General features: G+C 35.6%; 1 protein-coding gene and 1 long non-coding RNA gene across 3 annotated transcripts in view; one reads left to right on the top strand and one right to left on the bottom strand.

Moving 5' to 3' along the window:
- Positions 1–14,699, bottom strand: part of LOC147842794 (uncharacterized) — a 29,571-nt gene extending 14,872 nt beyond the window's left edge. Inside the window, exons 1-2 of one of the 2 annotated variants that reach the window (XR_015498307.1) lie at positions 13,344–14,699; positions 11,052–11,625 (exon numbers count right to left, since the gene is read on the bottom strand). This is a non-coding gene — a long non-coding RNA (uncharacterized LOC147842794). The remainder of the gene's footprint in view (positions 1–11,051; positions 11,626–13,343) is intronic. The other variant, XR_015498308.1, reaches the window with a different exon arrangement.
- The window catches only part of adgra2 (adhesion G protein-coupled receptor A2), a 129,274-nt gene that overhangs the window by 33,247 nt on the left and 69,823 nt on the right, over positions 1–26,204 (top strand). Inside the window, 1 exon segment of the mRNA NM_001318071.1 lies at positions 19,528–19,599. Within this exon segment, the coding sequence (NP_001305000.1) occupies positions 19,528–19,599 (72 nt within the window).

Genomic DNA, 26,204 nt, shown 5'->3' with positions numbered 1-26,204 from the left:
CTGTTTATCTTTGACTTAAACACAGCTTCTTCTCTTCAGCACAATGGTGACACATGAGACTTTTTGTTTTATGGACAAATACCATGTTTTCTTGATTTTGCAGAAAATTACTGACAGCAGGGGTCCCAATAGTCTACCATTTGTTTGTTTTTGGAATACATGGACTACTTCCATAATTTAAATGAACAGTATGTATTATTTTCAAACTATTTTTTACAAGGATAATTCACACTTTAATTACAAAAGCAAAATTAAATGAAGCCCCAGGCCCACTTCTCATCGTACCTGCTCATCAGAATTCTGATTACTAACACCTGATGCATGTCTTCTAGTCCCCTATAAAGATAGTCACCAGCCAAGCACTCAATGTTTGGTCTATTTTCCACTTACTGTTCACATACTGTACCTGAATTTTCTTTTGAAATCTCTCAGTAGTTATTCAGCAACCCTCTGCCCTTGGTCATTTTAAATTAATATTAGCTGCTTCAGTCCAACATCTACATTACCTGGATGAAAGATAAAACCAGACTGGACATTTCAGCAAGACGGTTGGTTGCTTTCTCTAAATGGTTTCAGAGAAAGAAAATCAAGCTGCACAATAGCCCAGCCAATCACCTAACTCGAATACATTAGAAAATACTAAATAAAGATCAGTTTTGATAGACAAAACCCACAGAACTATCAAGGTTTTTACACTTTGTTGAAGACTTCATTCCCAACACGAGAGTCGTCTTTTAGCTGCCATATGAAGTGGGTCAAAACAAATTTGTCCTAAAACTATTCAACAACACCCATTCTTGTCTTAAGACTTTTCTGAAAAAGATTTTTGATCCACTTCAAATGTTGACTACTGTATATATTTTAGTGCTCAGGATGCCCTAGAATAAGATGTTATAAAATTTCAGGTTTCCTAAGTACCAGTGGCAGAAGTGAAGGCCATTTAGCTGTCCGAGGGACAGAAACTGACATGGCCTGTTGTTTTGTCTCAGAGGCCTTGCGGTTTGTGGAGACAAATTGAACCAAACCACTCCAGCGAGTGGTACAGAATGGGGAGGAACTAAGAACCGCTGCTGTCACAGAGAAAACACATGTCTTTGCCAGACAGTGTCACATTACACTGCCATACTACAGCTGATGCTCTATAAGAGTCATATGTACTTTTTACTGGTACTGTGGTTTGATATATTTGAGCAAAACCATGTCTCATGCTGGATAACCCTTGACATTGGCTTGTATGCCTTTAAAAACCATACACATGAGGAGCCTTTGTCTCTCATGTGGTAATTAGTATAATAATTGATTAAGTTGAGTGTACTCAGTGCTGAAATGACAAATTGTGTGTGTGTGTGTGTTTGTGTGTGTGTGTTTTATGTTACTGTTAATTTTGTCTTAAACTAGATGATTTAATTAAGGGGCTTTAGACTCTTGTCTGGTTTATGTAGATTAGCTGTCTCTCTGAGGTCTTTTGTTTGAAGGACAGAGCTGTTACTGAAAAGCACAAGTTAATGTGTGTGTCTGTTTTTTGTCAAGTTTTTATACACTATTTGGTTTAGTTTGATGATTCATTTCTTTCTATACTTTTAGTTGCTTTTGATTTTAGTTATTTCCAACAGTAGTAATGTAGGCACATGCAACCATCTGTATAATTCTGCCACCGTGTCATCCTGTTGTGCTAAACCTGAATGGAGGGTATCTTAGAAAGATTAAATTATCCTAAGTCTCAAAAGCTATATTTTAGGCATTTAAAAGTTTTAAATCTAACAAAATGTTGTGTTGTAGGTATTACATATTTTTTTAACAGGTCTTAACTTTCTTATGTTGATGTTTAGCTACCCAATCTGGCCATTAACACCCATACAATCACCAGCAATCCATCTTAATACAACTTTTCTTTTCTTTAAAAATATCTTTTAACTACTTTCCTTACAGTAACATTTGCTTATAAGTTTTCAATTTTTCACTGCTAAGGATACTGACCTGACCTATATATATATATATATATATATATATATATATATATATATATATATATATATATATATATATATATATATATATATATATATATTAGCGCTGTCAAAATTAACACGTTAACGCATGCGATTAATTAATTTATTTTTTTTCCTGTTGTGGCCAGGGCAGACGTCGGGCAGTTTACCGCTGTTTCGATGTACTTTTTGGGCCGGGCTGATCATCTTCTTATGATCTGATCGGCCCATAAAACACTCAGGAGACTGTCATGTCTTTCTGCCTCAATGATTGACGGTGCTGTGTGAGCTGTCCCGCTCTGAAAGTAAGATGTTTCTTTTCCAGACAGAGCGCCTGTGTGACATATTCAGCAGCCCATTGGTTCTTTTCTTTATTGACATTGGGCTGACCCAATAACAATCTTCCATGTTGGGCTCTGTGTAACATAGGTGTGTATTCGTCAAAATAGCTGAGAATCATGCCTGTTTCTCACGCGCAGGTTCGCGCCACGGGAGAGCAGGCTTTTGCGTCTGCACTCTATAGCAGGGCACATATCAATATATTCCTGTCTATTCTATCTAGTTACCTATCTGTCCTTATACATATACTTTTTTAAACTTTTAATCTGCACCAAGGCCGCGGCAACGTCCTCCTATAATGCTGTTTCCTTAACCTGCAAGTCTTTATTTTACAAATGATAAAGAATGTCCGCTTCTAAAGCTCTAAGGGGTGTCAGTCATATATTTTAAGATACAGTCGGTCAGAAGACAAGCGCATGAGATAACATGACATTGTGTTCTTGATCGTCAGCATAATGTAGGCTTATAGTGACAATAATATTTATACAATATGCTTAATATAATGATATTTATACATGACCAAACTAGTGTGCAACTTAAGCAACTTTTTTACATTTATTTTTGTAGTTCTGCCCAAACAAATATTTTTTGCATTTTTTAATTGTTTAAGTTCATTTGATTGACAATGTAAAAGCTGTTAGCTTCGTTTGATGATTCATTGTTGAGTTTTAGCTGCCAAAAAAAAAAAAATTTAGGGTCTCTGACACATTGCTTTTATTATTTATCTTTGTTTTATTAATCAACATTAACTGTGTGCGTCAGCAGGCAGTTTTTGTTATGTTCATTATTTATTAGGCTCCCTCAAAACACACAGGCACCCACATTTCCAATGTGGATTATAATTTTATTTTAATAATAAATTTAAAAAAAAGTAGTTTTTTAATTTGTCAACTCTCGTTATTTCCTATATATGGCTTTTGTGCTTTTATAGAATGGGAGTTGGTAAACCTATCCAAGGGCATGCACAGATTTTCAATACTTTATTATTATTATAATTTTCCATATCTGCAATGCCTGTATTTTGGCATTTTTTTGCAGTCCACTTCGAATCCAATATGGAAATCAATGTTTTCTTTATTGGCATTGATTGTTTTGAAATTTAAATGGCATTAACATGCCTTTGTTTTAATTTCTGTAATAAATATGGCTGTCAAGCCAGGATCTTGATGGTTTATTGTGGGTATGTTGTTTACATGAAGAAATCTGTGTTACAAGTAAACAAAAATTCTAATAATGAATTATATTTTGAATTTAAATAGTATTTGTCTTGCATTTACATTAATTTTACACTCGAATAGACAAAATTACAAGTTTCAGTCTTTTAAATGCGATTAATCGCGATTAATCGTGATTATTTCTTTTTAAGAAGTGCGATAAATTAGTTAATATTTTTTAATCGATTGACAGCACTAATATATACATACACATATACACATATATATATACATACATACACTGTATATATGTGTGTGTGCGTGTTTGTGTGTACATCTTGTGATATTTATGTACCCTTGTGGAGTGTTTCCTTTGGTTCCTATGCATCCTTCCTGTGTTTAGTTTGTTCTGCCTTTTCATGTTCCTTTGCTTCCTTTTTAAATGTGCTTCTCTGGTTACTTATTGGTTAATTGAATATGTTAACCTGCATCTCATATGTTGAGCCTTGCTTTCAGTTCTATACCTTCTTTGCCTTGGATCAGAAAGTAATTGCTCTGTTGTTTTTCCTTTGTAAATTTTGTGCATTTTATAAATATTTACATTTGTTTTATTAAAAACCAGCTTAGATTTGCCCACCTGTCAGGTTTTGGACCATATGGGGCATAGCATAAGATATAACTAATACTTAGGCTACGAGGCCAATGGATGCCTGTGTGTAACACATTTCCTTATTCACGGAAAAGAATGAAAGTGAAAGTAAAGAATGAGGAGGCTCATTCTGTCATTCTCACACTGCAGATGCTATGTTTAACTGTTTTCTTGCTAGTGAAGCATTCAGTTTTTTCACTTACAAAGTCCGACATGTAAATAGCAAATGCGCCATGGAGTGACGCAACTGACTCTTAAAGGGAATTTGAGATGGGACTTTGATTGATTTATTCTCAAAACACACCTATATCTCATTAAAAGAATAAGCTCAAGCCTGTTAGACCATGCACCATGGCACAGAGCGGATTTTTCCATTTATAAAATAGCAAAAGTGGATTCAGACACACTCTTATAGTTTTTGTGCCCTGCGCTTTGCACAATTATGAGCCCATAATGTTTGCTCTGGTTAATGTTGAACCATATTATACAACTTTCAAGCATATGGTTTTATGGGCTGCCATTCAACTCCGGTGGAAGAAGAAGAAGCCTAAGAATAATAATAATAATAATAATAGGAACACTAATAAGTTCAATAGGTGCTTGGCTCCTAATAAATACAGGCCACAACTAAACATTGAGAATGATCTCTGAATGACGGTCTGCAAAATTAAACCAAGAATAGACTTGTGCTGAAAACATTGTACCCACCAGTCTCATTGGCTGAGGTTAATATTAAAATTAACAAATTAATAAATGACTATAAAAATTGTTGTTGTCAATATGCTCATGTTTTTACAAGCCTATAGACCATTTTGAGGGACGCAAACAATAACAATGGTTCTGACATATTTCCTGTTTTACATTTAAAATTTCCATAGCTTCTGAGGGTCTAAAAAGTTCCACATATTGATAAATAATGTTACAATAGCTGTTATAAAATCAAGTTATGATTGAAATAGTTATGATTATGATATGAAATAGTTTGACAACAAGCAGAAAATTTTCATGTGCTAATGACATGACCACATTGAAATAGTCTATTGTAATGTGTGCAACATTTGTATATTCATAACCACCTCTGAACAATAAAGGGATTGCAAGTCCCCTTATTTTAGGGGTGGCGGGCTGAAAGTTTGAACCCCTAGTTTACATGATGTTACAACTATTATTGAATGTCCTACCCTCATTTCTTTCCTACTATCATTATGCATAAGTTTAATTCTCTAACTGGATTCCTTTTCTGTTTCCTTTCATTCTCAACTTTTATCTTTCTGTTGTCGAACCGTCCTTATCTCTTCCCTTCATTCTGTTGTCCACCTGCTCGTACTCTCCACACTGTCCATCAAACAGCAGAGCAGGAAACGCTCTGGGGTTGACCTCTGACCTCAGTCAGGCAAGCTCTGTATAAACAGCTCATTTTCTGCACTTCCTGTTTAGCTGAACAGGAGCACTGCCTGTTTTAGTTTGTTTACAGAGCAGAACGCTTCAAGTTCTTTTGTGCTTGTCTGTACGCAGCATGTTTTATGTCATGTGTGCATTTTTGTATGCGAGTGTCGTTGTGTACTCATCTTTGTCTGTTATGTGAGAAGAATACAGTTGGTTTCCTTGATCTGATGGAAGTCTCACAATATAATGCCACAATTTAATCATATTTCACGATTACAACTGTGTATCATAATTGTAGCATTATTCCTCTTAAAATGAATCTTACCAGTGTAACTTGTCACAATCCGATTATTTACCTCACAACTGTGACATTATAATTTGCCTCACAATATAACTATATATGTCCAGTGGTGTAAAATAACACATTATGAATACTCAAATTACTGTAACCTTGTTTTCTTGTCTTTGTCCATATGTAAATGTGTGTGTGTGTGTGTGTGTGTGTGTGTGTGTGTGTGTGTGTGTGTGTGTGTATGTGTGTGTGTGTATGTATATATATATGAGTAAAAAAAATGTCCTGTGATTCTCATTGCACTTAGAAAGTAAATGGCATCATAAACAAACTCAAGACATGGGCGCTTTATAAATGCAACAAACCATTTGGAAGCTTAGAAGTGTCCAAGAAGATGTCCATAATCATTATATCACATTTCATACACAATGGTAATTTAAAGTGCTTTACTTAAACAGAAATAAAAGAGACAAGTATAAGAAAATAAAACAAATAATAAAAATGAGTAAAATGTGTTAAAACAGTTTTAAATGGATGAAATAGAAAAGAAAGACATAATAGTGTAATCTTTTAGACGTAGCACAGCTAAATGGATGTGTTTAGGTCTTCATTTGAATGTGCCTAATGTTGGAGCACATCTGATCGTTTCTGGAAGCTGATTCCAGTAGTGCGGGGTGTAGTAGCTGAAGGCAGATTCCCCTTGCTTTGACTGAACTCTTGAAATTTCAAATTTTCTTGCTCCTTATGATCTGAGTGATCTCTTAGGTTTGTATTGAGTGAGCATATCTGTAATGTATTGAGGTCCTAGGCCTAGGCATTTAGTTATTTGTAGACAAGTGATAATACTTTAAAATCTATTCTGAATGTAAATGGGAGCAAGTGTAAAGACCTGAGGACAGGAAACCTGGCAGCAGCGTTCTAGATGAGCTGCAACTCTCTGACCATCTTTTTGGAAAGGCCTGCTGGTGACAAAGTTTTCTCACTGGAAACAAAGCATCTAATTCTTGCAGTGTTTTGAGATGACAGTATGCTGATTTAGTTACTGCTTTGACATGACTACTGAAACTTAGATTTGACTCCAGAATAACACCAAGATCCTTGACATTTTTTTTTATTGTTTGACCCTTGGAGCCAAGGTACGCATTCACCTTGAGAACCTCATCTCTGTTCCCAAATGCAATGACTTCAGTTTTCTCCTTGTTTAATTTACACGCAATAATCAAGATACATGTCACTGATGAGAAGATGGCAGATTCCTACTGTATGATGACTAAAATCACCAAATGGCCTTAAACAAAAATAAATAAATAAAACATCTCTGGGAAATATCCATACACACTTATTTATACTCATACACTACGGACAATATTGCTTACCCAATTCACCTGTACCGCAAGTCTTTGGACTGTGGGGGAAAGCAGAGCACCCAGAGGAAACCCACGCGAACACAGGGAGAACATGCAAACTCCACACAGAAACGCCAACTGACCCAGCCTAGGCTCGGACCATTGAACCTTTTGCTGTGAGGCGACAGCACTGCCTATTTCGCCACCGCGTCACCTATTATTATTAATATTATTATTTTTATTCAGAGCCATAAACAGCATATTCACTATGCAATTGTTGGTTTGTATGACTACATGCAAAAACGTAGTAATGTTCTGTATGTTTAATTTAATACCAAAATATACAAATTATTTATGCAAGTGAGTTTTAGAAACTGAAGACCTTACATAATACATAACCAGCACACAGTCACTTACATGGTTTCTGACCAAAAAACGTTCATTACTCAAGCCCGTAGCCAGCCTAGTGAAAGGGGTCATTCTTTTTTTTTTTTTTCAAAAAGAGGACATTTTTGCAGTTATTCGACCCATTTCCTATTTAATTGTGAGATTTAAGTACTGCATTTTAGTGACATTTTTAACACTTTTTTTTTTTTTTTTTTTGCTGGATAAGCTTGTCGAATGGTCACACTTTTTGATGTACCAAAAACATTTCCAAAAAACTTAAATTAAAGAAATGTTCTGTATTTTTAGGCTACTTTATGGTATACTGTATCACTAGAGGAAAAATAGCAATCTGTTGAAGTTTAAAAGTTTAAACTATGGCCTGTAATCATTTATTCGACAAATTACAAACCTGGTCAGCACGTTCAACTTTCCTCTGTCTCAGAATTTAAATATTTGAATAATAAAAAATAAACATAATAATAATAATAATAATAATACTGTTGTAAAGATCAACAGCAATCTAGGGACTGTAGATCTCACTGGTGAACTACACACAGACTACATGAACTACCACTACCAGAATGCTTTGCGACAATCAGCACCTGACTCATGGTCATGATGGCTTATGGTCATTTGAACACACACACACACACACAGACACACACACACACACACACACACACACACACACACACACACACACACACACACACACACACACACACACACACACACACACACACATACACACACACACAGCTACGGTTCATTCCCACTTTTTACCAGCACTATATATTTCAATTGTGTTCCACTCTCCTTTTTTGTTGTTTTCTGTTGCTCCCGTGATGCCCATGTGTTTCTTGCTCTTTGTTGCCTTGTCTTAGTATTTGTTTTGTTAATATCTTTCAATAAATATATATTAAATTCTGCACCTGGATCCGCACTTCGTTTTCTCCCCTGAACTACACACCAGATCATAACAAATGTAAAGGTTCACAATTTTACAGCTTTTCTTGTACATTAGAAAATTCATGGATAACAACAATAGCCTAATAAGTATTAATATGAGCCGCTTTTTGTGCTTCACAACTTTTTCTTCGTCGTTTTTATCAAGAATAAGAATTAATATTTAGTATAAAAGTAAGTCATAAAATGTTTTCCTTTTAACTAGAATACAGTGAAAGTTGACTTTACTTGCATCAGATTGCCCTTGGTGTCAATGCCTTTTTCAATGGGTTATTTTGATAACTTATGATTGCTTAATAGTCAAAATAAGACAAATGAGCTCAAATGTATGAGACAAATGCTGTTCCTTTGACAGCGGGGGGTAAAGTCTGTCGAACCACCCGAATACCCCCCCCCCAACACACACACACACACACACACCCCGGCTACGGGGCTGTTACTATGTATAGCTCTATAGTTTCTGCGTCCAATTAACCATTTGTGTTGTTGCCAGCGATATCTCTGTCTCTCAGTATTAAATTATGCAGTAGATCTGTCTGGTTTTGAGCTTTTATCTTGTGTCTGGCTTCAGTTAGCTGACGGTTCATGTGCCCGAGCAGAGCATCAGGCGGGGTAGATCAAGGTCAAAGAGCTATTTGAAGATCTGTTCAGCTGGCCGTGTCCCAGAATGCATCCTGATCCTCCATACACCCTGCAACAGTAGGATGACTGCAGTCGGTTAGTGGTTTGGAGTAGTCACTCTTAGTAATGGCCTGACAAAAGCAAGATGTCATTTTCATTCATTTTGAGCCAAAACACTGAGGCTCACTTTTGGGTACTTGTGTGGTTCTGAAATGTCCTTTTTAATTCTCTCTAATTAGATGGCAGGATGTTGATGGGCTAGTTTGTCCACATGTGTGCGTTTGCTGGAAGTCATTAGCATGGTTTCTAGTCTAATCATTAGTCATAGAAAGAAAAGGGGTCAAAATTTGTTGATAAGGTTTGGATGTTTGCTTGCTTATTTGTGGTTGGTGTGGCCTACAGTTGAATCACATCCTTCAACACTACCATTCATATTGAACTGAACTGAATCAACATTGAATAATTTGATGGGGTGCATTTCCTAAAAACATTCAAAACACATCTGCTTAAGCCTGATTCTGATATTTTGCTGGCATATCTCTTTGGTTTAATATGACTATACATGAGTTAAGGAGAAGCTCGGGGTTAGGTTTAAAGATAGTGCTTGTGCTTTATTGCCAATTATGGCCCGTTTCCACTGAGTGGTACGGTACGGGTCACCTTTATCAGGCTTGTGTTTCCACTGCCAAAAGGGTACCAATGGTACCAATGGAAAATTTCAGTTGATGTCATTCTCGCTTAAGGAATATTGATGTAAAGCTGTACGGGTCACAAAACAGATGCACTATACACATAAATGCTTTTGTATAAATGTCCTTTACTACCATTTCTATGAAAAAGATTTGATTATTACTGCAGATCAATGATGTGAAATAGCCTACTGTAATGTCTGCTATTATATAAAATAAACAAATAAATGTAACATATATGAACACATACTGCCACTTAACAGTCTTAGATTTGCTACCAATTACAGAAAAACTACACACAGCCTACATTCAGTCCTTATTTAGCTTCAAAACAACAATCAACATATAGCCCACAGTCAGTGCAAACCATCTTTATCTTTAATCCTCACCAGCAGATGTGACCTCTTGTTAGAAAGTGATTCCATCATTCTGAGTTCATTGTCTAAAAGGTGATGATAATAGTTATTTAGGGCAGTTTGTTCATGTTTTAGGTTGCTGAAAGATTCATTTGCTCCTTTTTTTGTTCCGGATATTTCTGTTTTTTTATGTTTTACTATCACGTTTGTCCACTTCGGAAAGGATTGGATGTCAGAAGCACTTTAATAATTATGCTCACATTAATATTGTCAGCTCAAGAAGTTCGGTATCACAAATATAGAAGCACCACTTGCACTTTTAGAAGGCTTCGTAAAACAAAAAACAGGACGCAACGAATTTTGTTCTTCTTGGCTTTGTGGCTGTTCATCAAGATAATGACAAGGGTTGTTTGAGCTTGGGTCAACCATGGCTTATCATTATATGTATATAATATCTTGGCTATGCATTTAAAAATTGCAGTTCCTTTGTTTTAATTCTCCTGGCTTTTACAAGCGCTAGTGACATTTCTCTGTAAACCAATAGCATTCAGCTTCGCGTCTGTCTCTGCTTTATGGTACCATTTTGCCATGCTAGGTACCCTTTCGAAAGGTTAAACAAAAATTGGTATGGCATGGTTTGCTTTTTGGTACCTTATGACAGTGGAAACGGCCATAAAAGCATACCGAACCATACCGTACCACTCAGTGGGAACAGGCCATTAATGACAAACTTTTTAGGACCTCTTACTTTTGTATGCATTCATTCATTCATTTTCTTGTCAGCTTAGTCCCTTTATTAATCCGGGGTCACCACAGCAGAATGAAACGCCAACTTATCCAGCAAGTTTTTACGCAGCGGATGCCCTTCCAGCCGCAACCCATCTCTGGGAAACATCCACACACACACTCATACTCATACACTACAGACAATTTAGACTACCCAATTCACCTGGGCCACATGTCTTTTGGACTGTGGGGGAAACCGGAGCACCCGGAGGAAACCCACACGAAGGCCGGGAGAACATGCAAACTTCACACAGAAACACCAACTGAGCCGAGGTTCGAGCCAGCAACTCAGCGACCTTCTTGCTGTGAGGCGACAGCACTACCTACTGCGCCACTGCCTCGCCCTTTTGTATGCACATCAACTTTAATGATATCTCAACCTAAATCTGTAAGATTTATTGAGTTACTTTTGCAGATATAACAGCAGATATAACAGTATATTCTTTCTGATGAGGCTTTCAACAAGGTTTAGAAGTTTAGAGTGTTTATGGTTAAAGTTTAAAGTGTTATTTTGACCATTCTTCTAAAAGCAACAAAAAAAAGCTTGGCTTTGCTTCACTTTTAATCGACTTTTAACCCATAGGTGTCCTATTGGGTTGAGGTCAGGGCTCTGTTCACGTCCCTCTTATAGGTTCAAGTGCACACCAAACTTGCTCATCCATTGTGCTGTAAGAATCAGCTCTTTGGTTTAAATCATGTTTAAACTTTGGGGATTCGAATCAAAGATTCGAACATGATTCACATAGAATTATTTAAAGCTTACACTTAACTTTAGTATTTGTCCAGCAAATAGAACGTTTAGTGTAAAGCAGTACTGTATTATATTATTACGTGGCCAACAATAACAATATAAAAACAGTATCTAATTATTTAATAAGCAAGGTAGCAGTATCTGAAGCTGAGGCATTAACTTATAAAGCACACAACACACCAACACGGATCTTAAAACGAAACAAAAGTTTATTGCTACTCTATAACACAAAGTACTAATCTACGTAAAACAAACAAATGCACATACATACACACACGCACAAGCAGTTTGAGGAGAGTTATGACTGAGTGGATTCAACTTCTAGCCTTTGCTAAGTTCTTAGCATTGTAACCTGAGAGAAACCGTAAAAGCAGAGAATTTTGCTATTCTTTACTACTTAAACATAATTCACACCAGATTCAGTAATGGGTAGAAACCTTGTTTGTGCTACTTGCGTTCTGATGTAATTTTTGGTTTCCTTGACTGGTCCAAAGGGAAATCCCGGCGAAGCTGATTGGTCAGCGTAGCAACTTCAGTGACGTGATGGAATTCCCTTGTCGGTGAAGAGGGGTTTCCTTAGTCGGTTGCTAGGGATACGGATGTTGGACAAAGCGGCGTTCGAAGTCCTTCCTGGGTTCCTGTAGTTATGATGAGTTTCAGAGTTTGGATGTGTTGACCCGATGGCTTGTTGTTGAAGCCGTTGCACAAGCAGATCGGGGGTCGAGCCGGCAGCAAGTGAAGGTCGCGGTCTGCTCCGTAATGTAACGAGGCTTCCGGCGAGGCGATGTAACGGCCACAGCACGAGAAGAGCGACGTCCGGGCAGCGACGGCGGTGACGACTGGCAAAGATGACCGGCAAAAGACGACGATGAAATTCCTTTGTTCAAAGTTTTATAGGCTTTGGTAGAGGCTGGGTCTACACAATGCTTGTCCAATCAGATAAGGTGCGGGGTGGAGTCACACCCCAATTCTGCCCTCTAGGAGGCCGGGTTGACACCTGGTGTGGGTGCTGCTTTGATAGCATAGTGGTTAAAATAAAGTCTTATAACATCGACACTTTTCATAGTATGGTTTCTTTATATAAACCAATGCATTTGAAATGTTCCTAGCTTTCAATCGATACCAAACATGAAGTATTTCACAAACATTCTGTAGATTTCGTTTGTCACTGAGGGCTATTACTCAATAACTATCCATAACAGTTTTGTTAAACACATGGAACATGTACACACAAAAACCTACAGAAACATAAAGCAAACGTACATTACTCAAATAAACTGTTTTACTTAAATGTCCATTAAACTTTGGAAGTGTTTCTGATCGCTTCTGTGTCTGCCTGAGAATGTGTATTCCTTGCAGACGCCAAAGGGCACGCGAACCAAAAGGTACTTCTCAAAAACCGGTTTGGTGGGTTTTTGATTGTAGAGCCTCTTATTGTTTTAAGGTGTAAAGTTAATTAACACGCAACTGTGATGTTGACTGGCTAGTTATCCTGTGGATTTGCCTTTTGCTGGGTGCCTGTGGATTGCTTTGAAAATGAAATCAATCTCAGACTCGTAGGCACCAACCAATCTTTTAAGGATAACATGGTCTGTGGCTTGTTCGGTTCTGGAACGATCCGTTGACTCCCCACAGTGCACTAATGCTTTGTTCACTAATGGAACAGAAAAGGGCCATCCTCAAACTGTTCCCACACAGAAAATAGTACAAATTTTATTAGTATGCTGAAGCATCAAGAGTTATTTCCCTTTTCACTGGAGTTAAGGGGGCAAGCTCAACCATTAAAAAAACAAATCCACACCATAATACTCCCTCTACCAAATTTTACACTAGCCACAATGCAGTCAGCTTGCCATCGGTTTTCCAGACAGAGAAGTATGGGAAACATCTCTTCTGTTGTAGAAGTCCAGTGACGGTGTGCTTTAAACTTTATCTGACACTTTGAATTGCATTTAATGATGTGAGGCTTGGATGCAGCTGCTCAGCCATGGAGCTCAACCCATTTCATGAAGCTCTCATGCAATTTATAAACAGTGTCTTTACTTTAATTTAGTTGACTCGACTTCTGTTGTGCAACATTGAGTTAATGTCGATTATTGTGTCACAGAAGAACGAATGTAGGTCTGAAAATAAACAGTGGTTTGTCTTCATAGAGGATTGTATGTTCATTTAACACTGAGCAGAATTGTTTTCTATTAAGCTGCTTACTTTCATTCAGTGAATACATATTAGAATGTCCATGCATTCATTCCATTGATATTGAACTCAGGACCTTTTACCTAAAATTTGTATTTGTGCTAAAATAATAATAAAAAATAAATCACTGCCTCAAACGCTGTTGATTAAATCTGCTCATTAACTTTTGTCACAAGGCAGGAAATAAGACAAACCAGCTGCTGGTTTGCAAATGGAAGCACACACACACTCTTTCTCCATTACAACATTTACACACACACACACACACACTGCCATACTGCAAACATGCACTTCAGTGCTGATTGGTAACACACTTCCTGCCACTAAGAGGATATTAAAGACAGTTATGCTTTTCTTGGCTGTGACACATTGAGAACAGGCGATAGAGTTACATGAGTCACAATTACACACTTTAGAAGATGTAAATGTATGCAATTATCAGGGGTGTACATAACTGGTACGCAGGTGTGCATTTGCTATTACAAAAAAATGTAATCATAGATCAGATACAGTGCTAGAGAAGCACTTTTGCATACCATGTGCGCTGTTGGCATTATTACCACAAAATCAGGCATTTTCTTGTTCATCACTGAATAGGTAATTTTTTACAAAGGTGTTGTTAGCTGTGTAAAATAATGTGCTTGTTTTTATGTTATCTAAATGTGCTTGTTTTTTCACGTATTTGTGATAGGCTTTGAATTTAGTTTGTTATAAGATTTCATTATTTTGTATGTGATTTAAATGGCACGGGACAAAATACATAGACTTGTGCAACTATGCTATGCTTGTGGCATAGAAGAAGAAGAAAGTTGCTCTTAGACCTGCTTCATTTACTTTGGTTGACCAATTGAAAAGCAGTTTAAGAAGGATATTTAGTGGCCAAGGAATGGCATGGATATTATCACATGACGTCACTTTGGTTTGTTTAAACTAGTCAGGACCAGAGCAATCAGTGTGGTGTGAAAAGGAAACCAAATAATCCAGACCACAGGTTTGAAAGCACCTTAAAATGCACGCCTCTCTCTGGACAGAGTTGGAGTCAAACTATGAGTCATGAGTTCACCTAAAAGGGTGGTCTAGTGTGCAGTTCATGCAAATTCTGATAAGGGTCAATTAAAGGTGCAGTATCCAAGTTTGACAACCATTGGCTTAACTAGGTATTGCATTCCTGGTTAAAAACACAGACAAGCACAGGTTGCCAGATTGAGGACCAACGGGACTGTGCCTGACTATTGAACTTAAAGACTCATTTAAGGCTGATTTAAATCATGTTCTAAATAAAAGCAACGCCACACGACAAGGAATATTTTCCATATTAAAAGAAGTTTTTGTTCTAACCAACACCTGAAATGTATACTTTAGAAATGGTTTCTATTTCTTGCCGCTGAACAACAGGATAAACCGACTATAATCACCTCATGTACACTGTGCTTTATTCAGTGTTAAATGCTAATAATGTGAGCTTGAATGCCATTTCACATGCTTTTTTTTGCCATACTACTTAAAGTAGCAGCAGATAGTTCACTTATTATTATTATTATTATTATTATTATTATTATTATTATTTAGTTTCTAAATATCTGTTTAACAATCTACCAACTCCTTACAGATGAGGGCTCTAAAAACACACCTTCAGATTAAAATGTGCAAATAAAAGAGTTCAGTTATAGAGTAGTTTTATGTTTTGTAAATACTGAAATGTACTGATACAATACATTTTGGACTGTATGTTTTGATTATTTAAATGATCTTGTTGTAGGCCATTACATTATATATGCTCTATATAATATCATCATAATTTAAGTGACAACCATTGTTGAACGTTATAATGGTATGATAAATCACAATGTAAAATTGATGTTTTAAGGACAAACAGACATCAAGCTGACACATAAAACACATTTCAGCTCAGCGTGCTTGCCTTTGTGTGTTTTTGTTTGTTGTTTGTATGAGACATAAACCTAATCCAAACCTGTTGTTCACAAGCTCAACCCATACCATCATCTTCTCTTTCCTTTCTTCCTCCCGATAAGACTCTCTGGTCTCAGGCCCATTAGCCAATGGCGAAAGGGATAATTGTCGTGGAAAAGAACAGGCCGTGCGTTTGATGTGGACCTCGACTTCCTTTTGATGTAAAAATGTATCCACTGTGATTATCAAGATTATGGCTTCCTCCCCCTCCTCTTCCTCATTCCCTCGCCCTTTCCATCCCTCCATTAAGCTGTGAAGATTAATTGGAAACAGCCTTGTCTGATGGCTAAAGTTGATGTTCTTTGTAGCTGTCAGCTCGATGAACTCGCTTTTGGGCATCAGCTTTCATGCTTTTTCTTCGGTTTTTAGTTTTAGCACCATGCTATCTTAAATAAACTATTAAAACACACTATATAGATATTTGTTGATAATATTCAATAATATTCAATGTATTGTGATAATGAACATACACAATATTGATATTGTGGGCCCTTTAAAATACTGTGCACATTTATTGGAATTATTAAACCTTTTTGAGCTCTTCTTAAAAAAAATATTCATATTGTATTTGCATGTGGTGTTCATAACAGCATCAAAATACTTGAATATCGAATTGGTTATCTTAATAGTTCAAACATATTCCCTTGTTAATCTGGCTTACGTGCTGAAATATTGATTGAAAATTCTATCACTATTTTTAGGGTTATTATACACTCTCAGAAATAAAGGTATGAGATCTGTCACTGGGGTGATACCCTTTGAAGTGCTCATATTGGTACCTCAAAGATATATTTTAGTACCTAAAAATTTCAAGAGGTACACTTATGTACTTTTTAGGTACAGTAATGTACACTTGAGGTATTATTAAGGACCCTAAAAAAGTACCTCCCAAGGGACAGCTCTCATACCTTTAATTTTTCAGAGTGTACGTAAAAGTAGGTTAAAATCATAGTTGTTATTTCATAATTATTTTATTAAATGGACTTAATCACTAATGCAGTTCAGATGTATTTAGCAAATAAATTTGAACAAAGTAGCTGCAATCTGGTTTCTCACTGCTAATATTTTCTAATGAGTCTTTGTTGTAGTGTTACCCACTTTACAATGCTTTTGCTATTTAATTTGGTTGAAACATTTGGTTTATCCGGACATGTAGAGATCAGAGAATCATAAGAGAATGTATGTTCTTAGGAACTGAACTCTTTTTGTGTAGAAAACTGTGTAGAGAACTGTTTATACTATCGATATTGAGAGCATAATAGGCTTTTCCTTTTTATGCTGGTTCTCCTCTTCGTTAGACAAAAATTGCCTCAAAACTTTGAATGCTCCAAGATTATTAGTTTGCCTCTGCGGAGTATAGCAGAGTTACATGAACATCAAAGTCAGTTTGCGTTTCTGTGTGGAGTTCGCATGTTCTCCCTTGCGTTCGCGTGGGTTTCCTCCGGGTGCTCCGGTTTCCCCCACAGTCCAAAGACATGCGGTACAGATGAATTGGGTAGGCTAAATTGTACGTATTGTGTGAGTGTGAATAAGTGTGTCTGGATGTTTTCCAGAGATGGGTTGCGGCTGGAAGGGCATCCGCTGCTTAAAAATAAACGTGGTGGATAAGTTGGTGGTTTGTTCTGCTGTGGCGACCCCAGATTAATAAAGGGACAAAGCCTACAAGAGAATGAATGAATAAATGAATCTTACATTCTAGCAAGTTTATACATTTTTAATGTATGGGCTTGTCTTATTGCCTTTTTTATTTTATTTTTGTAGTATTTATAAAGCATGCTGGATTGTGCTTTTTAATATTGTTTAAAAGCTATTTCTCTTTTTATGTGTTCATGATGCTACTGCCCTTATTAAATTGCCCCTAGTGGTATTAAAAAAACTTGTTAAACTTCAACTTAATGTATATCAAATGCAATACCCGAAGTATTTTTGATTTGGTTTTTAAGTTAATATTGTGATAATACCATATACGAGGATAAAAACTAGAACATTTTTATTTGTCATGAGTAGTGTAGGGGGTAATGCATTATAAGTAAAAAAAATAAATAAACAAAACTGAATGCAAAGCATCACACCCGCACCCCATCTCCAGCTAGACAACAATGGTTGACATCAGTTCACATTCTCCAGGTATAGCAATTAATTCGACTAGTTATTGTTTTTATTGTTGAGGAGCTGCAGCCACTGTCTACTGTAGAAGCGACTACTCTTTTTTTTAATATAGTACGAATATAATTTACACAGTTGTTAAGTCGTTTAATGTTTAAAGTTAAAAGATTTATTTAGATTTGGGGATTTTTTTTACTATCGTTTTACTGTTAAGTTTGTTATTAAACATTTTAAAGGATTAAAATCATTTTTTGCCTTAACGTATTTCTTGTTAGTACTCTTAGGCTTTATTGCAATCTTTATCTCAATGGACAGTAAATTTATTTAACTAATAACACAAAAGTAGCAAACATATTACATGCTTTCGTTAATCTGTGTATACAGCATGTATAGGTCTGGGCTCAAAACGTTCTCAAACTATAATTTTATCCTACTTTTTTTTTAAAGGAAAATGAATGTGTTTGTTTAATAGGTACAATGAATGCAAAACTTTTCTATTAAAAAAAAGGTATAAAAAAACTGTTCAGAAAGAGATCAAATCTTAGCCAGGTAGGGAAAAGAAGTGCAAAAAGTGTAATTTGTCCTCGTTAACCAGGTTATTATTTTAGTTTTTTCTTATCAGTTATCACAGAATATATTTACAAGATAACACTGAGATCACTTTGGAAATGTTGTGTGTATGTGTCTCTCTCTTTGTGCATTTGAAGGTGTTTTTGTAATATAGATGAAAATATTTGTCTTTATTAAATTGGGTTTTCATGTTCTTTATTTTATTGGGTTTTCATGTTTTATGGTGACGTCCCACAGACATACTGTAGTGATTTTTAATCTTCACAGACTGCATACAGTAGTTAACATTTCAATTGGAGCAAAACCTTTCATCAAAGCTGTCCTAAAAGTATTTAAAAAGCACCCATTCTTGTCTTAGGAGAAAAACTCACTTCAAATGCATTCTGTCCTCTCACCCCAACACTACACCTAAACCCAACCCTCATAGAAAACATTCACAAGTTTTACATTTTCAAAACAAATAATTCAATATAATTTATGAGCTGTTTTCCTCATGGGAAACAAAATAGTGTCTCCACATGGTGAAAAATGACTGGTGTTACTGGTATTATAATGTATTCCCTAGCATTGGGAGATCAAATTTGCGGTGCAGATTTTCACTCACATTTGGTGATTTGTGAGTGTTCGTTTTAGGCCAATGGTGTGTATAAGTCTAATGCTCCAGTCATGGAGACTGTAGGCAGCAAATGAATACTATTTGTGAGACCTGGCAAGCTTGTATAACATAGGTGTCTAGCCATAGACGCATGCTTGTGTCAGGGTGTTTACTGCATATGCATATTTTTGTTGGACACGAGTGTGTGTGTTTTAGTTCAGCATGCTTGCTGGCAGGGGTGTGCATGACAGTATTTGAGTGAGGTGTGTTTTCATTGGATACATGGTGGGATTTTATTTTACATCTCTGCCTATGAATGCGTGATTAGTGACTGTCATCACAATGACTCATTTCATCTCGGCTTTGCCTTTCTTTGCAGAAATCTGAGCAACAACCGTATTCGCATGCTGAAAAATGGCTCCTTCGCTGGCTTATCCTCCCTTGAGAAGCTGTAAGTAAACCTCTTCCTTGTCATAATATTTATCACCATTGCGGAGCTCAGTGGTTTCTTTGATGCTTGCCGTCTAGGCAATGGGCAGCTTGAGTCATTATGGATTCAAGTACTATATTATAAAAAACAAATAAGCACTGACTTAACTGACATATAATATATTTTACATACTGTGACTTATTTATTTACTTACTCTCAGGGCCAATTATATCGAACCTGATATTTAGCCGAACCATGTTGTTTCGTAACATTTATTTTTTACAGGGTGGGTTGTTAGCCCAATGCTCAACCCCTAACCTGGAGGACCAGGACAAACACACATACACTACGGACAATTTAGCTTACCCATTTCACCTCTAGCGCATGTCTTTGAACTTGTTGGGGAAAACCAGAGCACCCAGTTCCTTCATAGTGACCCAAAACAAATTGATTAACTAAACCAGTTTTACAAACTGATAAAACAATTCAATTATCCCCCCAAAACTTAAATAATTTATCAAAAGTAATTTTTTGAATGTAGAAAGCTTTTGGTCACACTTTACAATGAGGTTGTAATTCACAATATGCGTACATTTATTAATCATAATTTAACTAAGGCAGTAGGGCTACACAATATTGGAAAAATCAATTTATCAATTTTGATATTGTGTTTTTCTGGGATAAATAATGCGACATGATTACAATTTGACTAGATAACTTTAATATCTCTATTTGGAAAGAATTCATAATTTTAGATTGATCAAAATGATTCTGCAAAGGAGTAAATTATACATTTTATATATATATATATATATATATATATATATATATATATATATATATATATATATATATATATATATATATATATATATATATAAAACATTATATCATAGACAAATACAATAGAGAAAAAATGGAAAATAATAATCGTGTTATTTAGGTACAGTATTTGAACAATCCCATGTTAAATGATCACATCAAATATAATGCTGCATAAAAATCATTATTAAAGTTACACATTTTTTTATGCTTGAATGCTTTTAAAATCATCATGCCTCAAAAACATGCAAATAATAAACTATAATCCAGACCCAACATTGCGTATGCTGCAATGTTACTTTTGCAAATTATCCCATTGCGATATCTATGCTGAAATTATATATCGTGCAGGTCTATAAAGCAATATTAAAATCCAAAGTTGTTCTTGTTAACATTAGTTATTTGCACAGAGTTCACAAGAACTAACAATGCATGACTCAATTTTCATTAAAGGGATAGTACATTCAATTCATTTACACACCTTCTACTTGTTTTAAACCTTTATGAGTTTCTTTCTTTTAAACACAAAAGATGATGTTTTTGCACAGTGGCTGAGCGGTTATCACTGTCACCTCACTGCAAAAGGGTTGTTGGTTCGAGTCCCAGATGGGCCAGTTAGCATTTATGTGTGGATTTTGCATGTTCTCCCTGTGTTCCTGTGGGTTTCCTCTAGTTTCCCCCAAAGAAGTCCAAAGACATGCGCTAGGTAAATTGGATGAACTAAATTGACTGCAATGAGTGCATCTTTGAATGCGAGAGTGTATGTTTGTTTCCAAAATAGTTGGTGGTTAATTCCGCTCTGGTGACCCCTTATAGATAAGGGACTAAGCCGAAGGAAAATTAATGAATGAAAAAGATATTTTGAAAGCTGGAACCATTGAATCTCATAGTATTTGTTTTACCTAATAAAGATGCCAATAGTTACAAGTTTTTTTACTTTCTTCAAATTATCTTCTTTCGTTTTCAACATAAAAAAGAAACTTTTTGAATGAAATGACATGTTGAGATGCACTATTCCTTCAAATAACTTTTGTAATTAATTCAATAAAGTGTTTACATCAATAGAATCATTAACATCAATAAATGCTGTACATAAATGTTTGATCCAGAAAATAATATTTTTTCAACAAATAATAAATAATATTTATGAGCATCTTTTAATGGTTTTTGAAGGATATATTGAAGACTAGAGAAATTACTAAAGGAAATGTGACTACCGTAACTGGAAATCATAATATCATACAGTGGGAGATTTAGGCATGGGCAATGTGAGTGATCGCCCAGTGCGGCATCTTGCTTGTGGTGGCATAGAGACACATTACACCAACAACCCTGTGCACACCAAAGTTTATTTTATTTTATTTTATTTTATTTTATTTTATTTTATTTTATTTTATTTTATTTTATTTTATTTTATTTTATTTTATTTTATTTTATTTTTTATATATATTTTTTATATTTTTATTTTTTTATTTTATTTTTGCTGACATCGAAGGACATTTTGGCTTGTTGCACAAATGAAATCGAGATGCAGCCACAATGCAAAGCAAACCATACAATTCATAAAATTCAACAGACCCCTGTTTATTATTCTTTATATACTATGGATACAAACAACTGAAGACAGTGTTTAGATGTTGTCTTTCAAGACATTTTTTCTTTAACAACAGCTCCTGATTGTTGGACTGGACGTCTCATTTAAAGCCTCTGTGACTAAATTGTGCAATTTTTGTTATAAATATTTAATCTTAAGCCATTGACTGCAAAAAAATAAAAAATAAAAAATGCTGTAATTAGGAAGGGAAAGTATGGTTATGTCAATTATTTATTTATTTCCACATAGGAAATTTCTCTGGCTTAGCTCTGGCCGGCAAAAGCTGATTTGGGCAGATACGTTGGTGTGTCATGTCTGCAATGAAACTGATAAACCCATGAAGCATTGCACTTTAGGTGTGTTATGAGCATGCTTTTTTTAAAGCGACCTGACCGGCGGAATTTTTTTTCACGCAACAATAATTACAAAATGTTTTTTTAATGTGGTCATAAATATCAAACTTATGTGGCCCAGATACATGTCACATATCAGCGCCAAATACTACGTTTAACATCTGACCCAAGTCTTGTGTGCTGCTTTAAAGGCGGGTGTTTGCTCTACCAGCTTTATGCCAAACCTGAGCCATAATTCTTTACTTCCTGAGTTCATTCATTCATTCATTCATCCATTCATCCATCCATCCATTCATTTATTTATTCATTTAGTTGTAGGCTGTAAAGTAATTTAAAATAACTGATTTCATTCAGTGTGGTGATATGGAAGTTTATTGCAAATAATTGCCTGAAAGTACTTGAACTTTGTGTTTATATGAAACTAACTGTATACCAAAGAATGCATCAAACAGTCAATCAAAATCATCTGCGTTGAACATGAAAAGGCTGTGTCTGTGTTGTTTTCTGTTAAAATAAATCAGCAATGTGGAACTTTAAATTAGAAAAGAGTGTTCCTCAAATTCCCACACTCAATGTTAAAACTAATTTTGCTGAAGACCCGTTTGCTGTAACTGTAAGCTGCTACAATTAAGAGGATAAGCCTGTACGCGTGACTATCACACAACTTTAGAGGAAAGAGTCTCATTACACCTCCATATATCATTAAGTGAAAACTGGAGAGATAATAGAGGAGGAGGAGAGGAGGCTGCCAGGGATTGAAGGAGGATGAAATATGTTCAGTTACTGAATGACCTTCAGTGTTGGTGCAAACTGACAGCTAGTCTATATTATTATCTAATAAAACAGATTTTTAGCTCTCTTAATTGATTCCATATACGTTAAAACATGCTGGAGTGTCATAACACTGTATTGGGTCAAATATGGACAACTGTTAGGTTAAAATGTAATTTAAATATAAATTGTGTATTTATTTTCATAGCTTACATTGTTATTGTTAAAGTGAGTATTCAAGTTAAGTCAATCCACAGAAAATGTTTGTTTGGTCACTTCAATTAGATGGTCCATTTGTTGAATTTAAGTTACATTGCATCTACATCCCAACTAAATCTCATTAGATTATAAGTAGACTGTTAGGTTGGGGTTGGGGTTAGGGTTAGGGTTAGTGTAAGTTGACATTTATTTGCAAAGTTTCTTTAAGCAAAGACCATAGAATACGAATGACATGTCACTTTTGAATGGGGAAAAGTGTAACTGATGGTGATTGAAGCCCCGCCTTCTAGTACAGGAGTCAATCAGCGATCGCTATATGGTGAATAAAGCCCGCCTTCTAGCACAGGAGCCAATCATCGATTGCTATAGAATGACAACTCTCCAAGGGAGTGGCTCGAACCAGACGTGAGTTTCTGCAGATTTTGTACAATATGAAACTAAATAGGCAGTTGTTGTTTAATTGCATCGGTTATTCATAATATGAAACATAATTGAAAGCTTGGCAAGTAGTTTTGGAGAATTTAATGTTTCCACCCTTCATCAGAATGCCGAAGCATGCTGTCCGCAAGGCGTTTCAAAGATAGCCACCGAGTGAAATGACTTGCCTTATAGTAAGTTAAATGTCTGTTGAAGGAGCAGTATCGACAGATTTTAGGTAGACAGTCTACTAATACTCAAATGGACTACCAAAATAGTGTTACCATTTGGATTGCTATCTTTCTATCCAAAAATATGAAATAACTTTATACGCAAAACTAGAATATTGCATAAAACACATAAATTAAGCAGCATTTCAAATCCAACAAGTCAAAGGGAACAAAATCATCACTTCCTGATTAACTTGCTCCAAATATCCACAGTAAAAACAGAATTTGCTGCGGTTTGAGAAGCTGCGTTTCCTTATTTAATAAATGACTTGCGCCTCAGAAGACAACACTGCAATGAACGCGTGGTGACATTTGAAGGGGTGAGACGCGGAGTGCAGATGCTTTTGACAGTTCTGGAGGTCATTATTAGTTACGTAAAAATACTTATACTGAAATGGTTAAGGCGTTTTAGAACGACCAGTACAGCATGTCAGATGTTTTACAGTGTGCTCAGCCTGCTGGTTTGTCCATTCACACATATTTATATCATCACATGATCTCTTGTAACCAAATGACATGACTTTTTTAATGCGAATACTAGAATTTGTTTGGTTTCCATTACAGTTTATGCACATCTTTTCTTATAGAATAAAAAGTTTATCCTACTCAGTTATGCGTGTAATTTTTTTTATGTGCAGTTTTAAAAAAGTGTATGCGCATCTGTTTCCATCAACCTTTTTTTTTTTTTAAAAATCCAACATGTGCATAAAAATAGATGGATGGAAATGTAGCTAAAGAAAGTCTGACCATTTGCTTCTGTGTTTGGAGAGGCTGTCTCTCTGTTAATGTCAACCTGAGCAGCTGCATATTAATACACTATCTTATCATTAGTTTGCTATAAGGGAATGATGCGCAGAAGAAAGCCCCGCCTCTACATAATCTTCAGTTTCAGCTACATCAGCATTCTGACATAAAAGTCTGAGCAATCTTCTGGTTCACTTCCTAAATGGAAAAGTATTTGGTCATTACCTCACAATTTTTGTTACAAATAAGATAAAAGAAACATCTTAACACACTTCACACAAACTCTTTCCATACCCCTTACTGCATACCATCAAGATGTAGCATGCACTGCACTTTAACCAATCCCTGCTTAAAACAATATTGCCTACAATAATTTCCCACCAACAGTCAGACTATTTATACACCTATTTATTGTCTTTTACGTCTTATTGCCAGCATTGCTAACTGTATATTGTTTAGTTTTTTGGGGTATGCTGTTGTATTTTGCACTGTTGTTGTATTTTGTACTGTCTGGAGCCAGCACCTAAGCTTTTCACTCATCATAGTACACATGCTGCTGCTGATGTGACAATAAAAGTGATTCGATTTGATTAGATATCTTTTAAACTAATTTATAAATTCCATCCAGTTTTCCAAACATTTTCGCAATAAATTTAAAAAGGACATTGATATAAATTGTTCTTTTTTGTTCTTTGCATTTGGGAACTGTACCCCACATCTTTTGGTCATCACTGTGGTTATGTTAAAAAGCTTTGGTATGATGCTTTGTCATTATTTAAAAAAAAGTACTCTTTGGGCTTTATTTTGACGATCTAAGAGCAAAGTCCAAAGTGCAGGTCGCAAAAGCATTAAGGGTGTGTACGAATCCACTTTTGCTATTTTAGAGATGGAAAAATCCGCTTTGCGCCACGGCACATGGTGTAACATGGTTGAGCTTATTCTCTTAATGAGTTATAGGTGTGTTCTGAAAATAAACCAGTCTCATCTCCTATTCCCTTTAAGAGTCAGTTGTGTTGCAACATAGGGCATTTGCTATTTACATGACGGACTTTGTAAGTGGAAAAACTGAACGCTTCACTAGAGAGATAAGAGTTAAACAGAGCATCTGCAGCGTGAGAATAAGAGAATGAGACTCCTCATTCTTTACTTTCACTTTCACTCTCTTTTGTGGATAAGGAAACATGTTGTACGCACAGACATCCATTAGCCTATACATTATTAATTTTATTTGTCAAGCACAAAGATTTGTTTCAAGACTATTTCTAAATTCAGTTCTAATTTCAAGCAAACTAATAAATAAACAATACTAATGAAGTGTGCTAAAAAAACTGAGTTACATCCAAATCCACATGCCATTGATAGGTGGACAAATCTAAGCTTGTTTTTAATAAAACAAATATAAATATGCATATATAAAATAATACTACTGCTTATAATAACATTATACACAAGCAAATTGTCTTGAAAATACTGAAA

Source organism: Danio rerio, chromosome 8, assembly GCF_052040795.2.
Source record: "Danio rerio strain M-AB ecotype USA chromosome 8, GRCz13ab, whole genome shotgun sequence".
Classification (NCBI taxonomy): Eukaryota; Metazoa; Chordata; class Actinopteri; order Cypriniformes; family Danionidae; genus Danio; species Danio rerio.
Note: the sequence above shows the minus strand (reverse complement) of the source record. Positions and strands in the feature narration are given on the sequence as shown.